Source organism: Stylophora pistillata, chromosome 3 (genome assembly GCF_964205215.1).
Source record: "Stylophora pistillata chromosome 3, jaStyPist1.2, whole genome shotgun sequence".
NCBI lineage: Eukaryota > Metazoa > Cnidaria > Anthozoa > Scleractinia > Pocilloporidae > Stylophora > Stylophora pistillata.
In genome coordinates this window covers 13,327,501-13,349,372 of record NC_142521.1, presented here as the reverse complement: position 1 = coordinate 13,349,372, position 21,872 = coordinate 13,327,501, and the positions used below count along the sequence as shown (strand labels likewise).

Sequence of the window (21,872 nt, the reverse complement as noted above, 5' to 3'; positions counted from 1 at the left end):
TGCGTATTATACATTTGTTGATTTTCAATGAATACAGTTTTCCAAGTAATCTTAAGGCTTGTGGTAATCTCCAGAGTACTTTTGACAGACGAAACTTCGTGACAACGAAAAGGTGGCACACGAAAGGAGAGAAATGCACAACTAAGCAAATTGATTTAATTACTATTTATAGCTACTTTTCTCTAATTACTCACAGAAGGTCATAAGCACTACCACTACAATTGTAGAACTGAACGTTATATACAAAAAAAAACCTTATCAAAATATTAAATCAAAGCTCTGTATCATTTCGGTAAATAAGGCTGTGTCCCACGTCCTAAGACCTCTACTTGAACGCAAATTTTCATAGAGCTCAAAACCCTTAATTCTACAGATTACTTCAATGGTTAACAACAGCTCATACGCAGATTAAGTTCTCTTTTTCTCTAAAGACATAAAGGTTTGTCATGTTTGACTCTATTTCTGAAAAGAAGAAGCTTTTTCATAACTCCTGTGATTTTTACGTTATCATAACTTCAGCACAGCAAAGCCCATTTTCATTATTTCTTCATGATCGTATTTGACAATGGTATTTTCCACCTCGATTGCTTCTTCCCAAAATTATGATGACGACAAACTTTGGTCCTGACTCAGAAAATGGTGCAAACTGCGAATAAAGACGTGTTTGGAAATAGAAGGTATAGCTTAATGAAACATTGCACATGCTAACTTTTCATTATTTACCCTAATTTCCCGGTATATATACGGTTATGTATACAAACGATAGACATTTACACCTGTCAATTTGGCTATATCAACTAAATTGAAAGAGTAAATTGGCAACCGTAGAGAGTTAAAAGCTGACGTTTCGAGCGTTACCCTTCCTCGGAGGCTCTGACGAGGGGCTAACCCTCGAAACGTCAGCTTTTTAACTCTTTACGGTGGCCAATTTGCTATTTCTACTGAGCTGATATAACCAAATGACCTTGTTACCCCCACCGACGCAGCACCACAGTTTCTTTAGAGACTCCCCCCCCCCCCCAATTTCCACATGTCGTTTTCGCGTGCTAAATGTGAATCAGTACGTCTTTATGTAATATTTGATACAAAAATCCTAAGTTTCCTTTTTTCCTTGCGACTAAATTTCTATCTCTGCAGATTTATATTCACGAAGCCATATAGCGATTGCGAAATCTGAGCTTGGAAGCTTGGGTTCCTATGGCGCAAAGTAGCTTCCTTGATCTCCTATCAAAGAGGCGGTTCATTTTCGATTCTCGTGTAAGCTACGCGAGTCGAATGGGCTGTAGGTGTGACCACAAGCAATTCTCCTGATTTATTTGTACATAACCATTTCCAGGTTTTGGTACATGCAGAGATATCCATCCCCTAGAAGGCGACGGACTTTTTCAGGCATCTCGCCTCTCTCCTTCGCTGCACTGATTTCATCGGGAGTTTTGGAGAGCCATTCCAGAGCTTCAGGACATGGTGTCACTGCAGGGATATTGTAACCATTTCTCTCCCCTGACGAAAGAGGTTTAACAATAAAAGTTTAACACGATAGTAAAAACTTACGAGCACCGAGATCGTTCTCGTTGTTTAGCACTTAAGTTCATGATCCATAATAATCACTTAAAGTTAAGCATATTGGCAAGCATTCTTAAATCCTACAACCTTAAATCCTACAATACAAGCGAAATACTCAAGTAGGTCCCATAAGAGTCCCAAAACGTTCTACTGGTAAATCACCCTTATCAATATTTAGCCACAACAACCAGTACCAGTTGAAAGAAATTTTAACACTGAGGTAGAAAATTCTTGCAAAGAAACATTTTAAAAATGGAGAATCAGTGCTAATAAGGGGGGAATGTGGACTTGCGGAGAAACACATATGATTTAAATTGTGTTCTGCCGTCACCTCTGTGAAGACAATAATAAAAAATGACTAATAATAATAATAATAATAGCAATAGTAATTATAACAATAATGATAATCAGATACAATGAATATATGAAGTCCATATATTTTGAACTGCGGTATTAAATACGTATGATGCACGACCTTCGCAGTAGATAGCGCTATTTATGCAATCGCTATTGCATAAATAGCGCTATCTACTGCGAAGGATCGTGCATCATACGTAATAATAATAATAATAGTAATAATAACTATAACTATAAACCAAGACACGACCAACAAGTTTTATCAAAGTTCTGACTCACCTTTCCTGTCAGCCATACTGTCAAAGAAACACCAGGGAGCCTCTGCTCCGGGACCACACTTAACAAACGCTACGTAATGACTTGTCTCGATACAGACAACGGCAAAAAGTTCCATTTTCTGCTTATCAAGAGTTCTTTGCCTCTCCCCTGTTTTCCTCCCATCGCTGTATTGACTGTAAACCCTTGGGAGAAGTATTGGCCAAGGTTTATGATTCTGGCGAAGTGGATGCGAGTGAACGGCATCATTGCATTTCTTACAGTAACTTGCAATTCCGCTGGAGCCAGCCCCAAGGAGGCCCGTTTGATAGCATTTTTTACATTCATATTGAGCTACTTCAACGCCACACAAGCTGCATTCTCGAGGAACTGTAAAAAAAAAAAAAAAAAAAAAAAGGTTTCAAAGGAGAGTAATGAAGCTTTCGTACTCAGAACCGAGGACGGCTGCTACTAAAAGGTGCTAAGATGCACGTAGACGCGACCACTTAACCACGTTTGCAAAGAAATTTTTTTTTTAAACTAAATAATTATAAATTTGTGAATAATTCAAAGTTTTTCTTGGAACTGAGCAATATTTAATTTATATATAACACAGATTTTTTTCCTTTAGGTTTTTATTAGGGACCTTCCCTGTTTTTAATGATTGTATATTTTGACACTCGTAGCATCTCTGCATTATTTATTTATTTATTTTTATTTTGTATATTATTATTAGGGTCCACAATTAGCTAATATATAGTTAAATACTCTGACACATAAACACTTTGTAATACTTTTCAAAACCTAGCACGTCCTGGAAGCGCAACAAATGTTTTCTTGATGAGGAAGGCAAGGTGCCGTACACGAAGTTTCTCCGTAAAGAAGGCACAGTTATGGAAGCTGGCGTAATAATCTTTTTTTAAACAATCAGCTTTTGTAAATACCATTTTCCACAATGTGTGTGACGTCGAGTTCCAGATTGGGTAGAATCATGTCGTACATTTTGTATCTCTTACCAAACCGAGGCATCTGAAGAACTAAGCACGAGGGAACCTGTGGGAAGGGGAAAAAAAAGGTTTCGGGTTTAAAGATAAAAGAGGTAAAGCGGTTTAATTTTCCCTAAAAACAATAAATTCATCAACCTTCCGTAAATGAGAAAAGGGTTCTTAGGAAGTCAATTCCAAGAATTGTTAAGTACTACGTTAAATAGTATCATTTAAGTAATGACAATAGAGCAAGGCTAGAACGCTATGTTATCTAACAGACGGTTATTTTTCCGTGGCAACAAAACTTCTGCCATTATATTCAACGATGCTTTTAAGGAGAAACTAATGGCAAGCATAGACAAGGTTCCACCTTCCAGGCTCACATAAACGAGGAAGTTGGGCCCACCGTCAACCGCATTTGCGAAACCTATGTGCGTACAACAACTTCCACTTATCGTAAAATAAGATATGGCGCATTTCAAAAACGCACAAGCCTTGGGAACATGCACGGTCTGGCGGCCGTGCTTTGGCATGATCAAAATATAACCTAACCAAAAGCAAGTGAGTAAAGAGAAAAATACACCGTCTACTTACCTCGGACAATATGAGATCCGCTGAGATAAACGATTGTTCTAAAAGCTTTTGAACCTGTGCAATTTTTACAGTATCATCCTTGTCTGTTATGATCTGATATAAGAACGCTCCTTCGCTGTCCTTTTCTTGAACATCTCGGGGTCTACGTAATGAAAAAAGAGGGAACGTTAAGTTTGCACAACAGCATACAGTATGTATGGTGAAATTTAGAAGGCAAAACAAAAACTTGAGTTTACTTGAGGTGAAGAAAAGGATCTGCTTTCAGCACCTGCTGCAGGAGAGAGTTTAAGAATTCTTCTGGATCTGAAAAAAAATTGTACTTTTAATCATCTTTTACAAAGTAACAAAGAGGATTGAAAAATTATACTTCAGTTTGGACTCGAGACTTATAAGTATATGTCCTATTACGTCAAACAGTCCTGTCTCAACCAAGAAAGGGGAGTACACCCATAATCTGAACTTGAAAGCAGTATATAAAAAGACGCTGAAAAAACTCATTGAGTTTGGAATCCTCGTCGTAGGTGTGGAGTTTTAAGCTGATTCTGTGGAAGTCGAAAGGTCATGCAACTCTGTTCAGCATGGGAAAATTCCAATAATTCACTCAGATATTTTAAAATTATTTTGCCTGCTAACTACTTTGTTATCGTGGTTAAGTGCTTTGCTTAGTGTCATCTGCCAGCTCGTTCACAGTTTGAATTTTTTTTTAAAGTCACCTTTTTCTTCGTTTACCAGGCCTGCTGTGGAGCTGAGCTGGTCAAGGAGTCGTCTCAGCATAAGGAGGCGGTCTGCACGAACAAATCCATACCTACCATAAAACGACATATGATTATAAAAAATAATAAAAAAATAGAATCAGACACATAACATAATGTATATAACCATGAACTCACATGAAATGGTGGTCCACATTTTGTAAAAGGAATTTTCCTTTCGCGACTACCTTCACCCCTATGTACACAATATTGTATTGAAAGAATAGAGCCCTAGCTGATTTTAGCCTTTCAGTGTTTCTGGAAAAATAGGGGAGGGGCGAGGGGGGGAATTTAATTTTCATCTCATTTTCTGAAAGGTTTATTTTGTTTCTCTCTTTTTCCCTGCTGTATCGTTCGCAAATAGTAATTTATGCAAATACTTACGTTCTCAAAGGATTAACAATGAAGTCTCTCAGTACAGTCTGTACTTTTTCATATTCCAACAGATCATTATCTCTTTTCTTACGATGTAGTAAGGTGTCAAAGACATAAGTGAATGCAAACATGCTATAAAGTGTGGCATCAAGGTAACACGAATTGTGGTGACCCTGAAGACCACGCATTTGTCCACAGTGTTTATCCTGAAGAGTTTCAGGAGGCATGGTTACCCCTGGGACTTCTGGGGTGAGCATAGTTCCAAAATCTGAAATTGTAAGAACCAGTTCATCAATTGACAAGTTATTGGTAAAAATATTTGAGATAGAGAGAACACAAGTTATAAAAAAGCCTATAAAACTTTACTCCCACATAGGGCTGATTGCAGGCTAATATGCCATTAATTCCTTCTATTCAATAATCAATTACAAGTTGTTTCATTTGCCTCCCCAAACAGAGCAGCAGTTTCTTTACATTCTAATAAATTTGTTCACTAGACTAGACTAGATGGACTCTCAAAAGGGGTTTTCCCCTCATTCATTATGTTTTCAAGAGGTGTCAAGTTGCATGTAAGCTCAAGACGTATACAAAGAAATTTGTAGTAAAGAGGGAGAAATGAATGTATGTGTTGTAGTCCAATTTTATCCTTGGTTCAAATTTTATTTTCCTTTGTTTCAAACTCATTATCATACATTAACATGACCGAGAACAAAGGAAAATAAAATTTGAACCAAGTATAAAATTGAACTACAACATATGCAAATTGCTTTATGGACAATTATTAAAAGAAAATTCAGCCAAAGGGCTCAAACACCTTTATCCAAGTTGTCATCAATGCTACTCAAGAGTAACAAAAAATGTGAAAAAAAAAGACTACAAAAACGAAAACAACAACAACAAAAAGATAAAAAAAAAAATAAAGTAAAATGAGTACAAACAAGGTATCCAAAGTCTTAAAAGCATATTTTCTGTTTTCCTTTTTGTTGGTACTATCATTGTTATGCATAGTTATCAGCATCTTCAAATGAACCCTGGACTACCTACCTTTTTTATCCCCCAAACTCATGTCACTTGTTGGTGTGTTGGTTTCAAAACGTGAATCTGGTCGGCAATGTTCCAGCAAAACAAAGAAGCCCCTTCCTGCTTGGCAGGTGAAGTATCTCTCTTTGTTAAATGTTCCATCTGAACATGCAGACTGCTCCTCTTCCTTAAGAAATGTAACAAGGAATGATGTTGACTATATGTAATTTGTTGCAATACTATTGTACCCTGTCTATAAAAAATTTAGTTTTCCAGCTAACAAACTATGCCTCTCACCAACTCTAAACCTGCAACCAGCTTATCCTTTACATTTGGAAGAAATCCAATCCAGCGAATAACTCCATATCTTGGATAACCATTAGCCATAGGAACCTCTATCATGGATCCAACTTCAAGACCATGATGATTATCAACTGCCAATGAGCCACTTTCACCTACAGAGGTAATTACGCCACATTATGTTATGAAAGTATGCAATGGCTTGCTGCAACACATGTAAGTCCTGAAAAACTGACTTTCACTTCACCTTGCAAAAATGTGCTCTCATGTTAGAAATGAAAATAACATAAAATATAATGAGACTTTCACCCATTTACACATTCACAATATTGAACCTGTCTTAAAAATAACATTCAATCTCATATTTTTCAAGTTGGCCCCTTTACCCAAAGGTCTTTCATAATCAGAGACTCTTAAGGGAAATGACCTTAGAACCAAACCAGTCAGCTGTCAAGCAATTGTGCTATGTGACAATTATAGTAACTTATTAGCTGCCACTAATACAATAATACTTTATTCAATCAAATCACAATAATATTTAATTTGAAAGAAAGGGAGACACTAGAGGTTAGCCCTATCGAGGGTGTTTCCAAAATAATCATCTAGTTGAAAACATCTACCAGGTAGTTAAATATACAAATATAAGAACATTAGGTTGCGATTTAACTTTATACAATACTTACTATAAAAACTATTTACAAAGTTATTTAAAAAGGTAATTTTTGACTTAAGTTTTACAAGTTCACAGAGATTCTGCTTCAGCTTCCTCCCCAATGGTTAATGAAGATACCTCATTTCATTGAACTGTATCAACCCTTTTAAACATAGCAGTCAACTCTAGCAAGTGTACCTCTCCCTGGATTCGGGATCTTGAATTCATGAATTTTTTAGTTTTTCATCACAATAAAACCCCAAATTCATCATTCTTCTGTACACATGTATATGTTGTAGTTCAATTTTATCCTTGGTTCATATTTTATTTTCCTTTGTTCTCAGTCATGTTAATGTATGATAATGAGTTTGAAACAAAGGAAAATAAAATTTGAACCAAGGATAAAATTGAACTACAACATATACATACTGGCAGTAAATTTGAGGGCCAAAAACCTTTTTATCAACACAAGTGTTTTAATTTGATAATATGGTCCATGTTGGAAGTTTTTCCCAGGAAAATCCTGGATGATTTTTGTTCTTACCTAATACAGACATTTGACTCATTGACAAATAAATTATGAACAAACCATTTCTGGTGTTAGCTTCCATCTCACTGTTGGGTAATATGGTTTGTGACTGTGTATGCAGCTGCTCTGAAGGATCATTAGGCAGCATTTCCACATCCATCTTTTCTGCACTAGCACCTGAGCTTTTCTCCAGTTCAACTTCAGCTGTTGACACAATTGGGTCGTTTCCATTTTCTCCTTGCTCTCGGAGCCTTGCTTCTTCTTTCTGCTGTGGTGATCCATGAGAAATAGATTGTAAAGGGTGTTTTGCAGGTAACCTAGAATCCCCTGTCAAAGAATACATCACTATACTTTACTACCCAGCCATTACTTTTCCATAACATTCTTCCCCTGGATATGTTGCTATTTAACAGCAAATCATTTAATATTTAGTGAATTAAATTTCCCTCCTGCTCTCCAGAGGCTCCTAGTCCCAGAAGGTGGACAAATGCCCTCTCACTACCACCACCACACACAATTTTGAAACCAAAGTAACGATCATAGGGACAATGCATGAAATAATTATAATCTGTTTTCCACCACAAGGGGTCACTGTATCTCAAAAGAACCAAGGAAATGCACCTCTCAATAACATACAGGTGCACAATCATAGAGCTAGTCATTTTGGCAAATGACTACTGCACTCTTTTACAGCTTACAGTATGAACCAAAAACCTTATTTTCACACTTACAGTCCCTTTCATGCTTCCTACTCAAGTTATCATAGTCCTTCTTCTCTATGTGGACAAAATCAGGATATTCAAGAGTAGCAGCTTGGGAGTAATGTTTTATCTTGGGGTCTCCATTGGACAAACCAGGCTGTTTTGTAATTATCTGTTTCCCATGGTGAACAGACTTGTCTGGAGGAGAGCTTTCAAAATGATCATCTTTGAAGTCAAAATTTCCTGCACTGTCTGTCCTTTCTTCATCTTGCATAACAACATCATTATCTTGATTGTCTGGCAGGTTTTTACCCTCAAACTCCTTCAGCATCTCACGTTGTTTCTCTATGAATTCCAAAGTATCAGTTTTACTGGATTCTCCAGCTGCCATTATGAGTTGTGTTTCTGCAGTGGTCAGTGAATTTGTTCTTCTTAGTTTTCTGAGAGATTCCTTACTTGCACCTGAGAAAAAGAAAAAGAAACAAATCCACAGTATTGAGCTTACTGTTTTGAACCATGTTTTGTTAGTATTGCATTAGGTGTACATGTATATGACATTAATAGGAGTTTCCTCAAATGCTGTTCTGATTTCATGATACTAATACTTAGTTTAAAAACATTGTCATGAACATTCATTACCATGAATACTACAAGTAGCTCTGGGCTGTACTGTTATTATTCCCATGTCAGAATGTTCAGAAAATTTAAAAAAGAGTGCATCACAAGTGCCACATCAAAATATCTTCAAAGAATTTAGCCCCACTGTTATAAAGAAATTATAGTAAAAATGACATGTCTTAATAAGTTTTTTTACAGAAAGTTAGAAGTGTCACTCAACTGGGCATCATTAATAAGTGATAGAGACTACAATTCAGGGATGTACTTTTCATACTTTCCTACATGTACAAAGCATGATTTAGAGAGATAATCTAAATGAAATACATATGCATTTATCAACTCAAACCTCTATCTGATGATATATTTACACAGCTCATCGATCTTGTATATGATTCATCTTCGGGAGTATGTCTTTTAGATTGTTCAGGGTTCTCATCAAAGTCTTTTTCTGGCATGACAGTTTCTAATGGAACAAATGCTGCAAAATCTGTCTCACAAACAAAGACTTGAAAGCCATGTTTTTTACCAGTTCCTGCTCCCACTCTTTCATCCTAATATAGGGTGAAAAGACATAATACAGGAGAAAATTTTAAATTAGATTTCTTGGTGCAGGAGGCAATTACAAACCTGTAGGAGACGACATCTCTAAAGTAAGACATATGCTGCAGTTGGTCAAAAGTAGTTTTATCGATTTTAGAAATTGATATGATATACCAGCAAATGCATTTTCCAGCAAGACACATTGACTTTCATGGAACTATTGCCCCGAAAATGTCCTTGAAACTGGAACAATGAATGACCAGTACATGTACATGTAACATGCAGCTGTCCATGTACAATTCAGTAAAAAGTGGATTACCCACCATTTCTAATCCTACATCTATGTAATCATTTCCACTTGAATCTTTCTCCTGGCCAAGATAACGTACAGTTCCTCTGGCAGGAATATTCCCAATAAATGTCACTACTCTATCATCAATCTTAAGCACTCCATTACTTCCTCGAGATGACTTATGCTCAAGTTTTCCTTTCCAAAATGATCGTATTGAGTCCTTGAGACGCGATGTTATGTTAGCCTGAATATTTTCATCTTTCTTTCTATTTTTTTGAGATTTTAGGTCATCTGTATTGTCTCGTGGTTTTAATTTATCCAGTGCAACAAAAACACCAGAGTCTGGTGCACACTTGAAGTATCGCTTGTTTCTGAAGGTTCCATCACATGTTCCTGACCCAGGATTTTTCTATATAAGTTAAACCACATATATATAACAATGACTAACATTGATGATAATCGTTAAACAAGAGTATGCATGCAGTTATCAACATTCTCATTATCACTATCATTATTATCATCATTAATATCACTATCATTAATGTTAATTTTAGAGCACAAAATTAATTAGCATAGTTATGACAGGCCATCAAGAAGGCATTATCTTAACTGCAACAGGGAACATAAAATTATAACTAACTCTCCTTGATGTTTGATAGCACTTTCTTGCACAGCAATACCGAACAGTTAACTTAGGTGGAGGGGTTCTTTACAACAACATCAAACCAAAATATGGAAGGATGAGAACCAGCTTCAAAACTGTAAGCAGTTCTTGACATGAAAAGCAACAAAAATCCGGTAAGATGTGACTTTTCCCTGGAACATCTTCAATAACTAAGTTTCCATGAAAAAGGTAAAGTACTGGCTAAAACTAGGAGAAAAAGGTTAATAAGCTGTTCAAACGGCAAAACTGAACATGACACACCAGCTTAGAGAGTATTCACGCCAGATAGCAAGCATAAACACAGAGAAAATGGAATTTGAAAGGGCTGCAGGAAAAATTCTCAAGAAGTGAGAGACATTTGAAATGTTGCTATTGATGGTGATTTTTGAAATAGCCTGGTTTCATTGTCTTTCTGTTCATGATCATCCAAATGATTAAGTGGTCAAAGACCACAACCTTTCTGATAAAATTTCTTTTTATTTTTAATCTGATTTCTACTTAAACCCTCAAAAGCAATATCCATTATTTCAGTATATTAATTTTACTGCTACTTTAAAGGAGATTATCATTTCTGGAACTTTTCTTGACGAATCTGGAATACTATTTCTTTGAACATTTATCGCATGATTGAACCAGCTTACATGGAGCTGATGATGCAGTGAATTCACCTAACACTCAACCATTCAACTTCTTTTGATTTCTCTTATCAATGCTCTTGTTTGGCAAAGCCGGTCTTCTTTCGTAACCACCTATATATCACTTACTGCTTGCAAACTTCCAGACGGACTTATTGACATGTGTGAAAGCAACAACTAGATAAGTGTAAGTTTTAAGTTCAAGTAGGTTCACTGTATTCCTGTATTCCTGAGATGTTAAGTCTAAATGTTTTTCTTTTAAAACTATATCCACCCCACTATGTGGCTTATCCTCACTGCCTGATTATCAGATAGAAGAGACTTAAGTTAAAAGTGCAATGACCTTATTAAGTTGTTTTAAACAGTTGGAGGAAATGTTTGCATGGGGAAAACAAGACATTCAAGTGGATATGCAAGTGGTTTGCAAGTCATTTGGTACCTTAATATTAATTACGGATTTCAAATCAACTTTTTCACTACCTGTAAATAACAGTTTCAGCTTAAGGAAGAACCAATTTTCTATTTTTACAAAATTCAGCTCTGATCATGAAGGTCTTACCATAATCCTAGGTTATACAGACTTAATCAAAGCTCATAAATGTAAGGTGGAGTTTCAACTCTATCCGCAGGCGCATCAAAACATGTATTTAAAATGAAAACGAAACCGAATTAGTATGGACGGGCATTAATCTTTTCATGAAAGTATAGGCGCCTTCATAATATAAATACAGAAATTACGAAGAGAAGATTCCAGGAATTAATTTCAAGCTGAATTTTCCTGAGTAGGTCGATAAGGATACCTTAGTTCCCTTTGTACTTTGCATGTCACCCTGCATGATAAATGCATGCAGTCGTCTCAGACCGTCTTGCTATATGTTAGAATTTATCAAGTCATGTCTAATTGTACTTACAACCAGTTCGACTCCGAACCAAGTCCCAGTGCCAGGCGGCAATTCTCCTATGTACCAGACGACACCAGGCAAATCTTTTGAAACTCCTTTCACTTCGACAAAAACAGTACTTCCGGGAAAAAGCTTTCGGCCAAACGGTAGACGATTTCTGTCCATAAACGTATCATATCTCTTTTGAGCCGATGAAATTGGTAAGAGCAAGTTGGCGTCTTCTCCATATAGGCGGGCTAAATCCTCTGTACGACATTCAAGACGTAACGATTTACGTTCAATTCCAACAGCAGCTACTTTAGTTGACTCTTCAGGCTGTTCAGCTTCAGGAACACCTTCAAACAACTCGCCTCGCAGTACCTGCATTGGCGATGACTTCGTCGTAAGGCCGAGCGATAACACACTTCTTTCAACTGTGTGTCCGACACGATCTTGAAGAAGAATATACTTAACACCGGGTTGTGCCATTTCACAACGAGAACACAGAAACAACAATTTTACCTTCTGTGTGGGGCAGTTACCCGTAAACAAACCATGCATTGATCAAAGTACTAGGAAAGGAAGGACTCCATTATGTGGGAATTTCCCTAGAGCCTCGATTCCGTGAAGAATTGTCATTGCGCATAAACTATTTAAGTAATCTTACGTCATCTTTTTGAGAAATTGGTCTCGACCCCGCACGTGCCTCTAACCTCTAATTGGTTCCTCACGATGATGGTTTGACTTGATCTTTATCTAATTTAAAATTTTAAAAAAAAAAAAGAAAAGGAAGACTATGCTATGTCAATGAGTCAATTTACTACAAAAAGAAACTTTCAAAATTTCTAAATCTGCAATTAAAAAAAAAAAAAAAAAATGCATTTCAACCATGTCAAAGCCGAAGATCAACACTTGTGTGTGGATATAGGAGAGCCAGCGCGTCACAGCTACAATGTCTTCATTCTGCCGCATCACTATTACTTTCATATTTTCAGATCGGATCAAAGATATTTCAAACTATTTTCATTTTCCAAAGATATTTGTAGTGTTCGCATGATCAAGCGATTTACACCGGTTTCGCTTCCTGACGAGATCGCAATGTTCGAGTCAGTTCGCAACATGTTCTCGACCGAGTTCGACTTCAGCTGACCGAGTTCGCTACCATAATCGAGCTCCTTACCCTACCGTATTTTACCAACGTGGCGCTTACTGCTCAAAGACCTACGTTGCGTTTTTGTTGCGCCCGCGCCTCGTTTACAATAGTAGCAGTGATATTTTTTATTGATGTTGCATCGATGGTCGCAGATGATCCATATTCATGATAGTTCGTCAGAGAAATAAGAAATAACAAGCTGACCAAAACTAGGTAAATAACACATATGAAGACACGAATTTGTCTTTTGTCAACTGTTTCTTTTGCAGTTAAAGTTGTATTAAAATGCAACTTTAACTACAGTATCACAGAAACCCTATACAGACCTAGTTCATTTTACTATAACTTGATACTGGACAAAACCTAATCTAAACTTAACCCACAGGTAGCCCAGGCTCTGTCACAGGCTCTGTCACAGGCTCTGTCAAAGGCTCTTTCAAAGTGAATTATTATAGAGTTTGTATAGTGGTTTAGTTGGACTTGCTTTTGAGCTCCGTAAATATAAAGCTGTGAAATAATCAGCTTCCCTCTTCTTTGGTAGTGGTAGAACGTTAAGCTGAAACACATCAAAACGGCCTCAAATCGCGACAAGAACAGCACAGACTAGTCTGTATGAAGGTAAGACTTTATTTCTTTGATTATTTCACACAACTTTATATTTACGGAGCTCAAAAGTAAGTCCAACTGAACCACTATACAAACTCTATAATAATCCACTGTGAAAGAGCCTGTGACAGAGGCTGTGACAGAACCTGAGACAGAGCCTGGGCTACCTGTGCTTAACCTTAATGTAACTACGCACTACTGCAGAAATTGTGTCAAAAGATATCGTTCACGAAATCCTATAACCTAAAGCTTAATTAAGTAAAGTAATAATTGAACCGGCTTAATTTTTACATAACTGGAATTTTATAGAAACTAATCATGTCTATTTTCAAAATCAGGAAGGACTAAGACGCGGAGCTATTTCAGTGAGGAGGCGGATTGGCGATATTTATCGCCGCTTTGAAACTGGTCCCAGAAACCGAAAAGACTCGCTAGAATATTTCAGTACCGCCGTCGCTGGATCCGTTTAAGCTTCGCTCTGAAACAAGCCGGGTTTTAAGTGAGGTGAGTTGGGCCTCTCGGAACAACACAGGTCAACCAGAAGAGAGCTAGTGGAAGGGAAGCTGAGACTTGCCTTGAGCGAGACAGCTCAGGCCGTGGTGCCATCCCTGAGTGCATTGTTGTTCGGATGAACTCCAACTCAGGAAGGACGCAGCATGGTGCTGGTAATCTTCGTATTGTAGATGTACTTTGTAAAAGCCTGCAAAGGCTTAGTAACCGTTATGGTCTCTAGGCGATGGAAAGTTGCTGGAGTTTCATCTTCAGGCAGAAATGGCAAGGCTGGGATTTTCTGATTATTCGATGGGTACACAAAACATGCTTAATGAGTTCACACTTTATTCATAATAATATAATGATGACACATGGGTGAGACTTAAAACTCGCCTCAGTCGTAACTTAAACGATAAAATATTCAGGATACTTTTTTCATTAGCGGCGTGAAAGGCTCGTGAAAGATTCTGATCAGGCGTGTATTTCTTTACGAACATACCTATACATCAACTTTATTCATACTCGAATTTTAGAGTAGTTAACTACGCAATCTCTTCGAGCTGAGACTACACCATAAAGTAATATAGAAATACGTATATATATAACTGCAGACAGGGCGCACACTGTTTCGACCTATTTGGGTCTTATCAGTGCAGTGCAGACACTGAGGCAAGCTCTGGAACAAAGACTAGCTTTAAACCATTGCCTGGGCGCTACACTTGTGGGAACAAGTGCAGACACCGTGCTATGCAAGAGTGCTCAAGTCACAACTAAGGTGATGAGCTTTGCACAAGGCTAAGTGCATGGCAATCCCAGTGTAGAGTGCTCAATCGCAAGGCAGCCAAAAGGCAAAGCCAAGCGGGAGCTATCTAAAAGAGAGAGCTATATATATATATATATATATATATAGCTCTCTCTCTCTATATATATATATATATATATATATATATATAACAAGTTAAAAGACCTCGAGCCAACAGTGACGCCGCGGCAGAAGGATCCTAAAGGATTCACAGTCCAAACCTCGAAAAATTATAACAATAATTGTTATAATTGTTATAATTACTGTGTTTGTTCATATGTGTCATCACGCCCTATATAAATCTATTTAAGGAATTTGTAAGTCATTGTATTACAACTGATGAAGGCCTCGGACCGAAACGTATTTTATTAAACTTTCTTAGACTTTTTATTTAAGTATATGTCTTTCTTAGCTCGAAGTTGTCCGTCCTCGTGTACTATAATATTTTTCCTGAGATAGAATAAATATATGAAGTTCATATATTTTGAACTGCGGTATTAGATACGTATGATGCACGATCCTCGCAGTAGATAGCGCTATTTATGCAATAGCGATTTTCGCCAACAACTTGCTTGCCAACAACTCAAGAAATCTACCCAACAACACTGCCACACAAGCTCGTCGTTACTGTGGGCTACAGAGGTTAGTAAGGAAACGTAAACTCTTTCGTCGAAAGCGCAAGTTACCTCACACAACAACTTCTAACGAATCACATCAGTTAGATCCTATCAACCTTTCAAACATGTCCATTAGCCAAGACCAAATCAACCTACTTAAGAAAGGACCATCCTTTTGCCCCATGCCAAAAGATGTAGACTGGCAATGTGTATACGACGATTGGGAAATTGTTGAGGCCCGCTTGCGGACAGCGGCATTTTTTATTGATGATAACACTGGCGATGGTCAGAATGCACCCAGTCACCTTCCTCAAGTCCAGAAAGAAAAGAAATGGAAACCACCACCGTAAAGGTCTCCGGAACTTGAACTTTTTCTATCTAGTATTAGGCGTGATTTAATAAACCCTCAGAATATCAAATTAGCAAGGGATAACCTAACCAAAGGAGAAAGAGTTGCTTTAAAACAATTAAGAAATTCTGATGTAGTAATTCGAATGCAGGATAAGGGTTCTCGCTTTGTTTTAATCGAGAAAGAGGAATACGAGGATAAAATGTTCGGCCAGCTTCAAAACCAATTGCATTATAAACCCTTGCAGGAGGATCCTACTATTAGACATTTGACTTTAGTTGAGAGCTGGTGTGACAAATGGGTCAGAAAAGGGGAAATTTCAAACCAAGTAGCTAATTGGATAATTAACAAGGAAGCAAAACCAGGGGTTGCCTTCGGAAATGTCAAAACCCATAAGGCAGGGAACCCACTTAGGCTCATCACGTCTTGCTGCGGTACGGCAATAGAAAATCTCTCGGCCTTCACTAAATTTTACTTGCAACCGTTGGCTCGTAAATTGCCATCGTTCATCAAAGACACCACCGATCTGCTCAACAGGATTGAGGAGCTTAATCGGAATGGCCCTTTCCCCGAAAGCACTCTATTGGTTTCATGGGATGTTGTCTCAATGTTTCCTAACATTGATAATCAGCTCGGTCTTACCGCAGTGAAAAGGGCACTGAATGCCAGAGAAAATAGGCTTCCATCCACTAATTGCATTTTAGAAGCGGTTAAAATTTGTTTGAAGAGCAATCATTCGGTTTTCAGAGAAAAATTCTTTTTACAGGTTCATGGCACAGCCATGGGCCCTAAGAACGCCTGCAGTTATGCAGATCTTGCCATGGGTGAAAAAGATTTTCAGGCTAAGTTCTCAGGCCACATAAAGCCGGCTTTGTGGTGGCGATACCGTGATGATGTTTTTGATCTCTGGCAACAAGGCCTTCCGGCACTGCATGAGTTTACTGAATTTATAAACTCTTTGTATCCCACTATAAAATTCGAATTAGTTTTTTCCGAATGAGAGCTCCATGTGCTAGATTTAACTCTACATCTTATCGAGGGTTTTATTAGGACAGACGTTTACTCTAAGCCAACTGATAGTCACCTGTATCTCCCACCATCAAGTGCTCATCCTAAACACGTTTTCAAAGCTATTCCTTACAGTTTGGCGACGAGGTTACAAAGAAATTGCTCCGAACAAGCTTTTCTTGTCCAGAGAATAACCGAATACAAGGGTTATCTGGTTACTCAGGGTTACCCTTCCAAATTAGTGGACTACCAGTTTCGTAGGGCCTCTACCATATCTAGAAGTGATCTACTTAGGACTCGGGCCAGATCTAAGAGGAAATTATTCCCATTTGTGACCACATTTAATCCGAATTTACCTGATGTAAGTCGTATCATTAAAAAACATCTGGGTATTTTGGAATCCAATCCCACGTTAAAAGAGCTTTTTCCTTCAAATTCCATCATAGCATCCTTTCGTAGATCTAAAAACCTTAAAGAAATGTTGGCGCCATCCCGTTATGGCCCTAACATTGAAAGCGAAGGGGTTGCGGAAGTCAAGGGATGTAGTTGATCATCAATCCACTTAGAGATGTTAGTTGTGGCAGATTTGATGGTGTTACAAATCGGTCGAGCGGGAGGTGGGCGTTGCGGTTTGTGGATTTTAGGTAAGAAATAGATATTAAATATTTCCAGGCTGAGCGTTTTCCATTACCAGATACTCTGCTATATTGGTGTTGATTACACCCTTGGAGTGGGCCTCTTGTACAGTTTCTTTTACTCTGATGACGAAGTCAGACGTGGGGTCGCTGGCCACATGTTTATATACCTTGTTACCGTTTTCATCTGTACCATTTAGTTGCTTGTAAGCTTCTGTTAGATAGTCCCTTTTGTTTTGCACTACTACTGCTGCGCCTTTGTCAGCTTGGAAAATAACAATACCACTGTCACGTTTACGCGATTTAATAGCTTCGCGTTCTAGCCTAGTGCTGTTAAAGCGTTGCGCGTTGTGGGGCGCGTGTTGCAAGATTGCACGTTCTACTCCATTTAAATAGCAGTCTAAGGCTAGATCTCTGCCCGGGTCGCCTTGAGAATCGCTTTTTGATAGAAGCTACTGACCAACCTCTTGTCTGGCTCAGATACATCGATGACATTTTTTTCATATGGACACACGGCGAAGAAAAACTCAAAAACTTCTTTAACAAATGTAACTCCTTTGACCCACACATCAAGTTTGAACAAACCACATCAACTACAAGCATCCCTTTCGTAGACGTTCAAGTCATCATCAAAAACAACGGCGAACTTAGCACAGACTTATACACAAAACCTACCGATACCCACCAATACCTAAACTGGACCAGCTGTCATCCACGACACACTAAAACATCCATCCCATACAGCTTGGCATTGACACTACGACGCATCTGCTCCGACAACGAGTCTTTTGAAAAACGAGCACGTGAGTTACACAACATACTACTTAAGCGAGGTTACAAGAATAAGTTGATTAAGGAATGTATCATGAAAGCAAGGAGAACATCAAGGCAGGAAGCGCTCACAAGCAAACCTATTTCCTCGAAAAGAAAAGAGTTTGCTCCTGAGAAAGACCGACACAGTCGAAACGTCTAGCTAATAAACCAACAAAGCTACATTGGAGTTGGCCTCTTGACCATTACATTTCTGCTTTTATTTACGTTATTTCAAGAGCCCACGATCGCTTCAGTGATCCTCCAGGCAGCGCGTTTGAGACTGATCAGCATTGTTTGTGGGACCTCTTACAAGCTTCTACTTTATATAAATATATATATAAATATATATATATATATATATATATATATATATAACTGCATATATCTATATATATACAATTATATAGGAAAATAAAAATTAAAACTTCGCACTAAAACTTTGCATTACAGATCTGTTTCGAAAGGGTTAAAAGTCCTCTCTCATCAGGTGCATAAGATTTTAGTAGACTTAACGTTCCTTTTTTAAGTGGGTGGTTTGAGCATGCCTTATAGGGTGCCCGCCCCTGTTCTATCTAGGATGAGTCATTGCCGTTGCAATTGCGCATGCTCGCTCGTTTACTCTAGTTTGAGCACTCTGGCATGGCTTAGACGATACCACAAAGGTTGGGTCGTTTGGGGTGACCGTGTCGGTTCTCCCCCATCCTAGCATTAGCACTGCACTGATGATACTTACCTGACGCGGGTTAGGGTCTCATAGCATGTAGTTCTCTGCATTATGGGACTCGTTACCCAACAGCAGTCCTTGCACACCCCGACTGTTCAGGTGCCCCGTTAGGCGGGGAGCGCTTCCAGGGGGCCAGGTTCGATTCCTGGGCGATATTGGCGTACTGGTGTACCCTCCTTCAGGCGTTACTCGGCGGAACCATTGCACTCCGGTTCCGTTAAGTATATATGTCGTCCGGCCGTTGCAGCACTGACCATTGCACTAATGGGTCCGTGGCCGGGGGCGCCTGAAAAACAAAAAAAAAAAAACTGCACTGATGAGGCCCAGAAGGCCGAAACAGTACTGTCTGCAGTTAGTTATATATATATATATATTTGTATAACTGCAGACAGTACTTTTTTATTTTTTATTTTTTTTTATTAAATCAATGTTTTATTTACAGAGGTAGTTGATTACTTACGATGATTGATTATAATAACTGGATAATTCAGATACCGTGATTGAGTACTGTTTCGTCCTTCTGGGCCTCATCAGTGCAGTACTGATGCTAGGATGGGGGAGAACCTATATGGTTACCCCGAACGATCCCACATTTGTGGTATCGTCTAAGCCATGCCAGAGTGCTCAAACTAGGAAAGCCTAGTGAGCTATATATATATATATATATATATATATATAGCTCATATATATATATGAGCTATCCTAGCATTAGCCATCCTAGCATTAGCACTGCACTGATGAGGCCCAGAAGGCCGAAACAGTACTGTCTGCAGTTAGTTATATATATATATATATATATAAACCTAAAAAACCTTATCCTTGAATCGGAGAGTGCTCTACAATCATGGAGCTTTGTAAACAATTATATAAGAAAATAAAAATGAAAACTTCGCACTACAGATCTGTTTCGAAAGGGTTAAAAGTCCTTTCTCATCAGGTGCATAAGATACTAGTTGACTAACGATCCTTTTTTAAGTAGGTGGTTTGAGCATGCCTTATCAGATATTTAGTTGAGTGCCGGCACGCACTCGCCAGTTCGTTCCTTTTGTTTAGGGTGCCCGCCCCTGTTCTGCATATGATAAAGAATTTTTCAGCTATGCAAAGATTGCATCTCTTTGTAGTATTTGAGTACGACCTGGCGCGAGCTATTATTTTCGAGGTCACGGAAAACTCCTTTATCTAAAGTTGTTTCTCATATGCAGAACAGGGGCGGGCACCCTAAACGAAAGGAATGAACTGGCGAGTGCGTACCGGCACTCAACAAAATATTTGATAAGGCATGCTCAAACCACCTACTTAAAAAAGGAACGTTAAGTCTACTAATATCTTATGCACCTGATGAGAGAGGACTTTTAACCCTTTCGAAACAGATCTGTAATGCAAAGTTTTTTTTTTTTTCATATATATATATATGAAAAACGAAAGTCCTTTTTTCTTTTTCTTTCTCTTTGCTTTTGCGCAAAAGCAAAGAGAAAGAAAAAGAAAAAGAGGACATTCGTTTTTCATTTAATTCAGTATCTTTCTTCGAGACAGAAGTTTACAGTTTGTTTACATTATATATACACATATATATATATATAACAAGTTAAAAGGCCTCAAGCCAACAGTGACGCCGCGCCAGAAGGATCCAAAAGGATTCACAGTCCAAACCTCGATAAATGGTAGGAGAAGTAGTGTGGCACACGAGGACGAACAACTTCGAGCGAAGGAAGACATATACTCAATAAAAAGTCTAAAAAGTTTAATAAAAAACGTTTCGGTCCGAGACCTTCATCATTTGTAATACAATGACTTAAAAATTCCTTAAATAGATTTATATAGGGCGTGGTGACACATATAAACAAACACAGTAATTACTACGCGCAAAAATTATCACTACTGAAAAGAAATGGAAAAATTGTCGAATCCACTGAAAATGTAAAGGAACCAGCGTTGACTTGAAAGGCGAGAATTGCACTAATATTCCCAATTAACGCTAAGACTGGAACCTTTGATGCCCGCCCAATTTGAAAAAATTCTCCACATTAATTATAGTTTATTCTTTTTTGGAGTGAAATTCCTGGCGCTTATTCAAGCCGAAGGGTGCCAGAGAGAACAGCTGTGCGCTCCAATATGCTTCTTTGGTAACTAGAAGTTTCTCGATGTTACCTCAATTGTTTACTGTTGCCTGCACTTGATCAATGCATGGGAATGAGAAATTGCTCAAACCATGTGGTGTTTTGTTGATTAAAATGTACCGCTACTTCACAGGTCTTTTTCTTAGTGACCATAGCAGACTTGTGGTTGCGAAATCTAACCCTAAAGTCATTTGTTGTGGAGCCAATGTGTTGTAGGCGACATTTCTTGCACGAAGCCAAATAAATTATGTTCTTAGAATCACAGGAAAATTTCGATCGTATCTTGTAACTTTTGTCTGTTGAAAACTTAGAAAGGAATTAGATTCAACCAAGAAGTTGCGACAAAGATCGCATCTTGTTCTATTACATTTAAAACATCCCTTGACCTCGGTAACCACTTCGCTTTCAGTGTTAGGGCCATAACGGGATGGCGCCAACATTTCTTTAAGGTTTTTAGATCTGCGGAAGGATGCTATGATGGAATTTTAAGGAAAAAGCTCTTGCAACTTGGGATTGGATTCCAAAATACCCAGATGTTTTTTAATGATGCGACTGACATCAGGTAAATTTGGATTAAATGTGGTCACAAATGGGAATAATTTCCTCTTAGATCTGGCCCGAGTCCTAAGTAGATCACTTCTTGGTATGGTAGAGGCCCTACGAAACTGGTCGTCCACTAATTTGGAAGGGTAACCCTGAGTAACCAGATAACCCTTGTATTCGGTTATTCTCTGGACAAGAAAAGCTTGTTCGGAGCAATTTCTTTGTAACCTCGTCGACACACTATAAGGGATAGCTTTGAAAACGTGTTTAGGATGAGCACTTGATGGTGGGAGATACAG

General features: G+C 38.2%; 1 protein-coding gene and 1 pseudogene across 1 annotated transcript; one reads left to right on the top strand and one right to left on the bottom strand.

Moving 5' to 3' along the window:
• Positions 1–136: 136 nt before the first annotated feature.
• On the bottom strand, positions 137–12,334 carry LOC111319228 (ubiquitin carboxyl-terminal hydrolase CYLD). Its single transcript, XM_022922043.2, has 14 exons — positions 11,745–12,334; positions 9,566–9,943; positions 9,049–9,253; positions 8,115–8,546; positions 7,444–7,710; positions 6,200–6,357; positions 5,927–6,089; positions 4,892–5,150; positions 4,469–4,560; positions 3,992–4,058; positions 3,756–3,897; positions 3,120–3,228; positions 2,200–2,565; positions 137–1,500 (listed from the first exon to the last, which is right to left on the bottom strand). The coding sequence occupies exons 1-14, from the start codon at positions 12,273–12,275 to the stop codon at positions 1,313–1,315; spliced, it is 3,357 nt and encodes a 1,118-aa protein (XP_022777778.1). The 5' UTR covers positions 12,276–12,334; the 3' UTR covers positions 137–1,312.
• A 2,950-nt stretch (positions 12,335–15,284) lies between these two features.
• LOC111341185 (uncharacterized) lies at positions 15,285–18,491 on the top strand (annotated as a pseudogene).
• Positions 18,492–21,872: the final 3,381 nt, after the last annotated feature.